The sequence below is a fragment of the Leptonychotes weddellii genome, unplaced genomic scaffold (assembly GCF_054177405.1).
Source record: "Leptonychotes weddellii isolate Sample4059 unplaced genomic scaffold, ASM5417740v2 HiC_scaffold_674, whole genome shotgun sequence".
NCBI lineage: Eukaryota > Metazoa > Chordata > Mammalia > Carnivora > Phocidae > Leptonychotes > Leptonychotes weddellii.
The window spans coordinates 10,650-22,841 of NW_028036620.1; the positions used below are offsets into that span (position 1 = coordinate 10,650).

A 12,192-nucleotide genomic window follows, 5' to 3' on the forward strand; every position below is an offset into this window, starting at 1 on the left:
CTCCCTTCCTATCATTTTTTTCCTTTTTATCCACTTTGGCCTTCTGTGAGGCTAGTCCACGCTGTTCCTCTGAAGTCAAAGGGACAATCACACAAACTGATTCACCCTCCCAGAGCCAATTCTCTGGTGACCTGCTGTAATCGCTTTGCCGGCAGCACATTGCACATTGTTAAAGGGCACACCTGTCCAAAGTAGGACAAAAGTAGGTAATGTGGCCTCAGGAGGCATATTCTGTGTATATATACTGATGACAGCATAGCCTGCCAAGAGTCTATCCATAAGAGCTTGGGCGTAAGTGCCTTTTCTGGTTGAGTATCAGCAAAGAGGAGAGCCGCCAGGCACGTTGCCGGGCTGCGTGGTAAGAAACCTTAGCACAACAGATAATTCATCTCTCAAAGATTTTAGCTCCAAATTACCTCATTAGACAAATTCTGGTAAGCCAGAGAAGAATATATTAAAAGAAGAAAAAGATCAGATTTATTGATTTATTATTTTTGCTTGTTGAAAGGAACCAAACTTAAAATACTGGTCTAAAAAATAAATCTGGATCATTTTTTTTTTTTAAAAATCATGGAAATTCTAAAGAGGCAACGATAGCAGGACCCAGAGCAGTTTTTTTCTTAAATTTACTTCACAAGTAAGATCCCTTACCTAAGAAACTACTCAATCAGTGAGATACATCAAAGGAAGATAATATCTTTTTTTTTTCCCCACAGAAATAGTCTCAGAGGTAAAACAGCTGAGCTATGTCACCAGCAAGGGAAGAAAAATCATGCCTGATAAAGCAGGTATGATATGTCCTTTCCTAAAATTGCCACTTTATTTACAATACATTATTGAGTTCAATGGATATTTTCCTTCTTATTTGAGGGAAATACATATATATTAACAGAATTTTAGGTAATTAATGCTTAGGGAAAATTATTACGTGAGTCTTTTTTCTTTTTTTGCAAATCTGAGGAAATCATTCTTTCAGAGTCCTTGTGTCTGTTTCCTTATTATGTTATTTTTTCCCTTAAAGAATTAAATTTGAACTAAAAGACAATGCAATTCTTGCTCCTCTCCAGAATTGTTTGCAAATGTTTCTTATTACCTCCTAGCAAAAATAACCAATAATTTCCTATGCTTGCCTCCTGTGATTGTTTACAATGTTGTCACTCATTTGGTCCCTGGAAATGTTATTGGTTCAAAAAATAATAAAAAAAAAAATAAAAGGTATAATAATAGTATTCTCTGAGAAAAGTGAGATGTCATAGTGGGTTTAACCTTGTTTAATCTTATTAAAAAATTATTGTATCTTTTTTGGAAGTGAATCTTCATAGTAAAGGAATCTATTCTGTTTTTTTTTTTTTTAAAGATTTTATTTATTTATTTGAGAGAGAGAGAATGAGAGAGAGCACATGAGAGGGGGGAGGGCCAGAGGGAGAAGCAGACTCCCCGCTGAGCAGGGAGCCCGACGTGGGACTCGATCCTGGGACTCCAGGATCATGACCTGAGCCGAAGGCAGTCGCTTAACCAACTGAGCCACCCAGGCGCCCAGGAATCTATTCTGTTATATTGTTTAAATAACAAACAAAACCTCAAACTTCATGACCATTTTGTTGTTTCAGGAAGTCTTAGACCAGCAGCCACATTTGCATTTGCTTTCTTGCTTTTGTAATTTGGGCCCAAGAACGTACAGGTAGGGGCTTAAAGTATTATTACCTTTGACATTACCTTCACAATTCACTCATGTAATAACTTTTTAAGTAAATGTGTGCATCTGACTCTTTTTGTCTTACTCTAACACTTAAATGTTTAAACACTTCCCTGATATATATAGCCTTGGATCAGAAACTTGAGGTGATGCATACCCTGTTTCCTTCCACACAAAGTAAATAAATAAGACGAAATAAATGAAATTCACTTTACAAACCTAAGAGGTTAAGTTATATCAATTCTTTCAGGCATTAAGTTTTCAAAAATGAAACTTCAGACTCTCCAAATTATACCATGAACTACTGAAGAGTGTACATTTTGTACAAGGAATGCTGTGTCTGTGGATATACAGTGACAAATGCTTAAGTAATTTTGTGGTACTTGTTAGCTATCTTTAAAGATAATTTTTAAAAGAATTAAAGAAAAAAAATTAAATTCACGAAAGCAAAGAAGTAAGCAGAATAAAGTTAATTCACTAAAGAAGTTAATTTGGTATTTAAGACTTCATTATATTCAGTATTTTATGGCTTAAGTGATAAGGGATCAAATAATTTGTACTGTGTGTTCCAAAATTGATAATCCATAGTTTAAAAAGGACTTGAATAAATCTTTGTCCTTCTTACCTCTTACTTCTCTGTTTTGTTTTCTCAAGTTCAACTCCATTGCATAACATTTGATTGGCACAATTAAAACATATCTAAAGAAAAATGCAAATCTGAGAAATTAAATTATTGTATCCAGAGCAAATAAAATGTGCCATAATGTTAAAATTCCAAATAATACACATTGGAAAAAATTGCTGAGCTATATAATAGCAAATATGGTAAATTATTTTCAAAGGTACTTATATTCTCATTTAATGTATTCTTCTCAGGCTAAAGTCCACTTCTCCAACCTGGCTTTAGATCTCAGTAATGGTTGTCCTTGGTCATCAGAGTCACACACCCAGTGCTGGCACTGGAAAAACAAATCAAACCTCAGTCATACTCTGGGTGAGTCAGTCTCATTATTTTCACATTTTCAGGGCAAGAGCATAAAGTATGTAAAGTGACAGTTTAAACAATGAGCACGCCTGTCTGTCAGATTTGTTACCGATAGAAGCCTTGCAATCTGTGGACAAGGAGACCTCAACTTAAATTTGAATTTGTGGATGCAGTTGCTATATGAAAGGAGATTTACAGAATCTTTCATTTCAGTATTCCCTCCTCCTTTTTTCTGAGATTACTCATGTATATAATTTTGTGGGCTTTAGCACATTTTCAGTTTACCATAAATTGCTCTAAATGCTAAAAACTATATTGTTCACATTGGAAAGAGAAATGTTTCTTAAATTAAATAGTGTGTATCAAGCAACAGGATCCGAAGAATTTGCAAATACCCACAAGAGAAATTAAGGGGGAAAAAAAGCACAATCTTTAGATTGTAATTATTATTTGAGTTAAATACTAAATAATGGTTCCATAGGTCCCAGTTATTCTTGAGGGGCTTTTATCAGCAAAATGGTTAATTTAAGTGGAACAGAGAAAATTCTCAATCTGTCTATAGATTTGGCATCCTGAGAAAGGGCTACGTATTAGTGCAATCAGAACATGGGCATTTACCTGGGTTGCTTAGGTGGTTTTAACTGGGTTACTTAGACGTTGGGTGGCAATATTCATTTAGTTGTCTTTAGTTCCTTCCTAGTTAAGGGACAGTCTTTGGACTACTAGCATTAGCATCTCCTGAGAGCCAGTGAGAATTACAGACGAGATCTCAACGTCCACCCCAGAATCAGAATCTGTGTTTTAAAAAGATCCTTAGGTGATTCCTATGTACTTTAATATTTGAATTTGAAAAGTAATGCTCCTGGTAGATAGGGAGTTCAATTTGGGATTAGAAATGCAGATAGCTGGGCCTTTCTGAAAATTTGCCCACCAACAGTTTTCCTTGTTTTTCCTCTTTCTTTCACAGAAAGGAGAGAAGCACAGTACTTTTGCAAAAGACTAATAGTATCTACAGGACAAAGACAATGAATTCACCTGATCTTTGGAACACTTCAGAAGTACAGGTTTGCTTTGCTTTGGTCAACAATTCATGCCCTAGAAATGTGAGGTCTGTGCTGAGTGTGTGTGCCATGTACATTATCATGATTGGTGTTATAGTGATGACCATGCTGGGCAACCTGGTTGTGATCATTTCCATCACCCACTTCAAGCAGCTCCAGTCCCCAACCAACTTCCTGATTCTCTCCATGGCCACCACTGACTTTCTGTTGAGCTGTGTGGTCATGCCCTTCAGTATGGTCAGGTCCATCGAGTCCTGCTGGTATTTTGGAGACCTCTTTTGCAAAGTCCACAGCTGCTGTGACATCATGCTCTGCACCACCTCTATTTTTCACCTCTGCTTCATCTCAGTGAAACGCTACTATGCTGTTTGTGACCCTTTGCATTATGTCACCAAAATTACCATCCCTGTGAGAGAGGTCTTTCTGCTCATCAGTTGGTCCATTCCCATCTTTTTTGCCTTTGGCCTGCTATTCTCAGAGTTCAACATAATTGGTGCAGAAGACTTTGTTGCAGCCATTGACTGCACAGGTTTGTGTGTATTGATATTTAACAAGCTCTGGGGGGTGCTGGCCTCCTTTATAGCCTTCTTTCTCCCTGGGACTGTCATGGTGGGGATTTACATACACATTTTCATAGTAGCTAGGAAGCATGCTAGGCAAATTGGCATGAGTCCTATCAGGAAACAGGGAGGGTCAGAAAGCAAAATGAAAGTATCATCCAAAAAAGAAAGCAAGGCCACTAAGACTTTAAGCATAGTCATGGGAGTGTTTGTGCTGTGCTGGCTGCCCTTTTTTGTCTTGACGATCACAGACCCTTTCATTAATTTTACAACCCCTGAAGATTTGTACAATGTCTTCCTCTGGCTGGCTTATTTCAATTCCACTTTCAATCCCATTATATATGGCATGTTTTATTCCTGGTTTCGCAAAGCATTGAGGATGATTGTCACGGGAACCATCTTCCACCCTGACTCTTCCACCCTAAACCTATTTCCTGCAGATGCTTAGGCAATGTTCTCCATTCTCCAAGATTTTTTCCTGGTACAGAATCTTGGATGCTCTTTCCCCCAAAGATAGGGCCATGGACTTACTGGATAAAGATATTCTTCCAGTTGGTGATATGGACACCTAAGTAAGAGCAATAGATCTAGCTTTCTGGGTGTACCAGAGCTACCAAATTGGTCAATTTCTGGGGTTCTGGGGGAGGCACCTCCAATAAAAAGAAACTCTGCCCCATGGCTTGCTGATTCCTGAATTTACACAGTTAGGGATTTAGATTTATTTATTTAGATTTATTTATTTATTTTATTTTTTCATCCTATGACCTGGCCAAATGACATCACACATAAGAAATCACACATATTTTTATTTATTTATTTATTTATTCATTTATTCATTTATTCATTTATTTTGATTTATTTAAATCAAATAGGGATCTCCTTTTTTTCTTATAAACATCAGAAGAGGAGATACAGTTGGTCTTCACCCACTGACAGCCACACCAAGTTTATCTAAATAATCTTTCTTAAGATTATTGTTATATCTTAGAGGAGTGGGGGAGAGAGCTTCAGAACACTGGGAGCCTGGATTATTGAGCATGTGAGTAATGTGGAAGGGGAAAAGGAAACAGGCACAGCTACTTTCATTTTGTTTTGTTTTGTTTGGTTTGGTTTGGTTCTGACTTAAACATCTTTCAAAAAGAATTGATGTGAGTTTTCTAATATTTTGATAAAATTGAACTGGCTTATTGAATAAGAAGAATGAATAAAGAAAGAGTTTAGTAATATATTCTTCTCCCAATAAATAATTGTATATATACACACATATACATGGAGAGAGAGTGTGTGTATATACATATAGGTGGTATTTCCATCTCGAGTGTCTGTGTGTACATACTAATTATTCACCAAGCTTGAGCTTCATTCACAAACTGAAGTTCCTGCCCTCCCCCAGAGTTTTAGGATAATACTTACTGCCTCAAATGTCTCTACATGTCTTTTTCTGTCTTTCTCTTCTTTCTACCCCATAAACTTATTTTGTCCTTTACAATCTTCTTTTCATCCTTCACACCATCTCTCTGTCTCTCTAATCTGGTGGTTCTCAACCAGGGACAGATTTGCCCCTTGTGGACGTTTGGCAATGTCTGGAGACATTTTTGGTTTTCACAACCAGGGAGGGAGTGATACTGACATCTAGAGGGTAGAGGTAAGGAATGCTGCTAAACAGTCTACAATGCACAGAGCAGCCCCCACAAAAAAAGGTTATCTGGCCCCAAACTTCAATAGTTCCATGGTTGAGAAACCCTGCTTTAACCTTAGTTAAGCTCACAGCTTCAATATTCATGTCTATGTAGATTTCTCTCAAACGTATTTATTTTCAGCTGTATCATTTCTTCCAAACTTGAGTCCCTCATTTCTTACTACCAATGAAGTATCTTTTTGAATGCTCCAACAAGATCTCAAACTCAATGTATCCAGCATCCTCCCTCTATGCACACCCCACCACCCCAAACCTGTTTCTCTGACTCCTGCTTTGACCAGAGTTGAGTGCACACAGGTGTATTGGTTCCTCACTAGACTGTAAGCTTATTTTGTGTGACGCTATGTCTTTCTATTTTCCAATTTTGTGTCCCACAGTGTCTAGTATGGTTCCTTTCCCCTAAAAATCTCTGAACATGTTCACTGGATAACTGAAACAGAACTTTGAAGAAAATGGGGATTACTCAAATTCACAGAAATAAACTGTTATAAACCAAAGGATGTTAGACAAGTAGGGGCTCCTTCTCTTGAGAGAGAAGATGGAAGAAAGAGCCTATTTATAAAGAAGAAATTGAACTGAATTTAATTCCTGTTCTCTTTGGTCACATGTATACAATGTTGTACTGGGAACTTGGGGACAGGGCCAACAGAGGCACTTAGTGGAAAATGACTTACTGACTCAGAAACATCTGCAACCTTCAAAATGAAGCTTTCATGTTCATAGAGTGAGCTTCCTGAGAATAGAAATCAGATCTTCCCTTCCCTTTCCTGATGACTCAACAGTGGAAGTGTTTTATAGAAAGGTTTGGTCATGTAGAAATATTGTTCATTATCTCATAGATTGATAGATTGGTAAATTTCTTAAATGGAGATATTCAGTAGAAGGACTCTTCCAGCCAAATAGAATATATCTGAAAACTTAGAACTGTTTCTATGTGTTTGATACAATTTATTTATAACCTTTGCCCACTTTTGCAGGAAGTAAGATTCTTTTCAGAACGATAACTTTCAGACACTGGTAGGTTGCAAAGAGAAAACTTGTTATCATTAGCAGAGGTTTTATTTTATTTTATTTTTTTAAAAGATTTTATTTATTTATTTAACAGAAAGAGAGAGCACAAGTAGGCAGAGCAGCAGGTAGAGGGAAAGGGAGAAGCAGGCTCTCTGCTGAGCAGGGAGCCCGACTTGGGGCTCGATGACCGGAGCTGAAGGCAGTGGCTTAACCGATTGAGCCACCCAGGTGCCCCCCATTAGCAGAGGTTTTAATGTTAAATGCATTTTATTACAGTAATTCTTATAGTAATATCAGAATATTTGGTTAACCAAACCCCCTTCATCCTATGACCTGGCCAAATGACATCACACATCCAGGCAGGGCATCTTAATCCTTGAGGTTTCTAATGTTCATATATATTTATATATGTATATATACATATACATATATATATAAATCCTAAATGCTGTTGTGAACGTTTTTGCTTTTTTGACTCTATCCTCACTGTAGACTATCTATTGGGAATGACTCATTACTCCAAAACACATTTAATAACATCTCTATTAGGTTGAGAATTCCCAATACTCTCTGGATCTACATGTTCTGTTGAATAATAAGAGCCTCCGGTGGGACGCCTGGGTGGCTCAGTCAGTTGGGCATCTGCCTTTGGCTCGGGTCCTGGTCTCTGGGTCCTGGGACCGAGCCCCACATTGGGCTCCCTGCTCAACAGGAAGTCTGCTTCTCCCTCTCTCTCTGCCCTTCTCCCTGCTTGTGTACTTTCTTTCTCACTCTCTCTCAAATATATAGATAAATTAAAAAAAAAAAAAAGAGCCTCTTGAGGCCTGTACTTGTAATTTGGTCATTTGAATATAGTACATTTAGGTCTTGAGATGTTTCAGCAAATTATTATTATTATCAAAGGACAGGATTTGAAATCAAAATTAGGTTTTGAGATGCTTAGTAGAGTATTGGTTTATTCTTTAATGATTGCAATAATTCAGTCCTTCAGGAGGAGATTTCCTCTGCCCCTAATCCAGAAGGCAACATGCCAGAGGCTAAGGTACTCCTTCCTCTTGAAGAATCAAAGAAGGAGGAGGAATTCCTCAGGCTTTAGGCCGAGATAGACCTCCTTCTTGGGTCTGATGGGGCAATAGATAGAGCACCATAGGATGGCAGGAACGTTTTACCATCTGCTTTCCATGACGAGTCTTCCTTCCTCTTTAGGGATTCAACAAGGCTGTTTGAACTGCTAGAGCCTAGGGACTGAACAGGAAGGGCAACCATCACTCAGTTCATACTCATTTTGTCATTCAATCCTCAGAAGAGCATAAAATGTGTGACTTAATATCAAGGAACTCGGATCTGAGGCCACAAGCAGGTCCTTTTTGTAGGCCAGCATTTTCTTTTGCCCACTAAAACACAGCTAAATAGAGGAGAAATGAAAGAGCAAGCAGAAGCTTCTGCTGCAGTCATCATCACTCCTTACCTTCATATAGAACTTTTGTCATTTATGATGGATGCCCGTGAACATCAGCTCCATTATTTCTAAAACAGCACCACATGCTCTTCTCAAGTGGGAGGTGGCTAGTCCAAGGAAAAGTGAATCATTCCATTATTACCCCAAACCCAGTGCTCTTCTTTCCAGAATGTAAGTAGGTTGAGTAGAGCAGCTCTCAGGAGGAGGATGACTTCCATGCACACCTTGCTCTCTGTATTGAAAGCCACTCAGGTCAATAAATAGTTACTGAGCACCTACTATGTGCCATGTGCTACTTTGAGTGTTTGTGGTTCAGAGATGAATAAAATTGAAATCCTGGCTTTAAGGGGCTTATAATCTAATAGGGAGGACATAATCTTTCAATTACACAACATGATATGTCCTATGAGAGAGCCAGGCACAATTAGCTATGGGAATATGGAGGAGGAAAATTTTGCCCAGCTTGGGGTGTAGGGAAGACTCTGCATTTTAGGTCAAAGGATGTATCATCAGATTGAACAATGGAGCCACTTCCAACCACTGAAATATCTCATCTTAGGACTCCCTATAACCTCTAGCTTAAACCCCTGTTCCTTTAAGAGATTATGCATCTTTTCCAATATTATAAGATTCAAAACCAGGTCTATCTCTTGGTAAAGCCCATGCTTTTTACCTCATCTACTGCTAACCTAGGCTTTCCCTTTCATATGCATTTAATTGATCTTTGGATTGCAGAGGGGCTACTAAAAACTGGAAAACTTATACTCCTTAAACAAGTTCTGAAATTGCTTCTTTATTTGTATTTTCAAGGGAATTGCTTTTACTATTCTTTATGTTAAAAAAAAGAAAAGGAAAGGAAAGAAAGCCCTCACTTCCTCAGACCTTAGTCATCAACGGCGATTGCTGCTTCAGACTGCAAATACAAACAGAGGCAATTCTTAAAAACTTGCTAACTGCCTGTCCCAAATACTGCTGGGCGTTTATGGGTTCCTTGGGGATCATTGTTAGATCTTTTCTTTTTTAGAATATCTCCTAGTAGCCTTTCTCTCTCCTGGACCAAAACTCATAGTTTATTTCAAGGGAGTCTGACATTGCTTTGGGAGGAAAACATTAATATTCCTCTCTTCCAGACTAGGCTAGTGGCTTTAGTGTTAATAAATAGCAAGACTAATTGTTAAAATCCTAAATCTGAACAACACTTTGACTATCTTACAAATATTCCACTTACTCTTATTTCCTGTTTCTAAAATATGTAGCCACTTCGAAGAAAGCTGAGGAAAAGGAACATCAATGAATCCTGAGATAAGCAAGAAAACCTAGAGGATCTAAATTCCAATGACTTTTGCTCCTAGTTGTTGTGTAACAGGAATATATTTCTGAAAGTGAGTGGAATAGGGGACAAGAGCCCTAACTTGGGAGGGTTGACACAGGATCTGAACTAATATCCACTCACACTCTTGTCTATCCAATTCTGCTTACTCTGTGACAGGAACCGTTCCTAATACTCATTCATCGTCATGACAAAGTTGTGGTGTAGGTATATTGTATTATATTCAATTAATAGATGAGAAAACTGGGCACAGAGCATTAGGTAATCTCTGACCTAGGGATCACACAACTAGAAACAGTCTTTTAAAATTCTGCATCTCCAAATAGATTTGTGATTGCATATTGCATTTCAGGTTTGATGTAACATATCCCCCAAACAAACAAAGCACAAAATTTTTTGAGAATTTCCTTCTTCAGGCCTTATTTTATTTGTAAGACATTTGTCCCTATTTTTCACAGACTCTTGGTCAGATTGAACTTAGAGCTTTAGGACTTCCTGGCTGATTGCAGAGGGACTATGACTTATAAACCAAGGGGTGTCATGGTTTGTGATAATGCAGGATCCTTCCTGGTCTGATGATCAAGTTCTGGAGTCAGAAATCTATTTCCTCCCCTTGCACCAAGGCAAGTTTCTAGCAGTCACTACTGGGTTTAGCCCAGGCTTTGTAGAGAAGGTGGAGATACCTGCCAACCTCCTTCAATTTTTTTTTTTCCCATTTTCTCTCCTTCATTCTTTTCGACCTCTACACCTTCTATGAAAGGCCCTGCTGGCAGATATAATCTCTTGTCACCTTTAGAATTATGTCATTTTTGCAACATCAGTTTGACTTATATTGTGCAATGATCTCTCCAAGGCCATAAAGAACCTCTGGAGGTTTGGTACCAAGAATCAGAGAGAGCAGAATATGATTGAATGTATTATTTTCCTTGATAATATCCATGTGAAGTAAGGACACATAAGTGTAATTGTAGGTTCTCTTACCAATTGGGAGACAGAGGGATGAAGAGGATAAGTGATGACCTAGGCAGTAACAGAACCAGAATCTAACTCTGCTGTGTTCAGGGCACTGTTTCATCTACTGTGATTTCTTTAACCAACACAAAGCATAGAGCTAAAAAATAATCCTGATGAATCCAATGCGCGATGTCACAAACCAAAAGGCTTATGATCAATTATTCTCAACTATTTTGTTGAAAGAAATGTACATGAATAATCCTAAAGCAGAAGAGATATATGAAACTCACTAAAAATAAAACTAAAGAACATATTAAACCAGTGTCTTCAATTTTCATCTCTAATTAATTGGCAGGATAAATTATCCTATCCTGAATAGGAGCGTCAAACTACTGAGCCTTGCAAACTAGGTCCCTCCTCAAGCCCTCATTTGCATGACATACCACACTGAGGATTAGTTGCTATTTGGAGTATAAAATCATTAACTGATTGCACATCTGTTATCTGTGCTGATGGGAGAGAATTTTACATACCTGTGTTCACCCACTACAAGAAGGACTTCTTCTGATGAAGTGATTCTGATTCCTTCCGCTCCGTGGAAGCCTGCTTCTCCCTCTCCCACTCCCCCTGCTTGTGTTCCCTCTCTCGCTGTATCTCTCTCTGTCAAATAAATAAAACCTTTTTTTTAAAAAAAGAAAGAAATGTTGAATTCAATTTATTAGAACTTGTTTAAAATTTCACAGGCTAGTGTTAAGATAGATAAAATACTTTTTCATATCAGAGAGTTCTTTAGAGTTTATAAACAATGTGTGTTCTCTTTAGAAATTGTGCAGTATGCACAACTGAAATCAGGTCATTCTCTACTCTTTTAATTATTTGTACTTTGAATTATTTTCTTGGGAAGAGTTGACATGTAATTAAAAAGTTTAAGCTATTGATTTTACTGTCAATTTATTTAATTTTTGAAGGGAGGAGCCAGAAGTTACTCCTTCTCCAAGTAATGATTTGTTACAAAGAATGAATTCTTCCCTTGGTTCAGACTCATAACTTGAAATCTCACTTTACATTTCACAATAGGTGAACTTATCAAAAATGGAAGAGACGCCCTCTCAATAATTGTATAATACCTACTGTGACATAGCCTCCTTTGTCTTTGCAGGAACATTTAGCTTACATTCTTCTTCTTTTTCCTTAAACATATAGTCTATGTTAATTTCAAAAGGGCCCAGGCAGGCAAAACAGAGCTAGCAGAGAAGTGACTCTTATGAGACCTTAAATCCCATGCTGCTTTGATTTTTGGAGCACATTTGATTCAGTACCAAAGGAAGTTGCACTAGGTTCCAAACTGTCATTCAGTTTCTCCTCTATATCTTTTTTTTTTTTTTTTGGCTGGGACAGGTGGCCAGTTCCCAGAGAGAGGAAGAGTAGAAACCATAA

The 12,192-nt window shown here is 37.8% G+C and overlaps 1 protein-coding gene across 1 annotated transcript; it reads left to right on the forward strand.

Annotated features, from left to right (window-relative positions):
- Nucleotides 1–275: 275 nt before the first annotated feature.
- On the forward strand, nt 276–4,792 carry LOC102741771 (trace amine-associated receptor 4). Its single transcript, XM_081811277.1, has 4 exons — nt 276–358; nt 1,611–1,681; nt 2,573–2,690; nt 3,649–4,792. The coding sequence occupies exon 4, from the start codon at nt 3,707–3,709 to the stop codon at nt 4,748–4,750; it is 1,044 nt and encodes a 347-aa protein (XP_081667403.1). The 5' UTR covers nt 276–358; nt 1,611–1,681; nt 2,573–2,690; nt 3,649–3,706; the 3' UTR covers nt 4,751–4,792.
- The last annotated feature ends 7,400 nt before the right edge of the window (nt 4,793–12,192 follow it).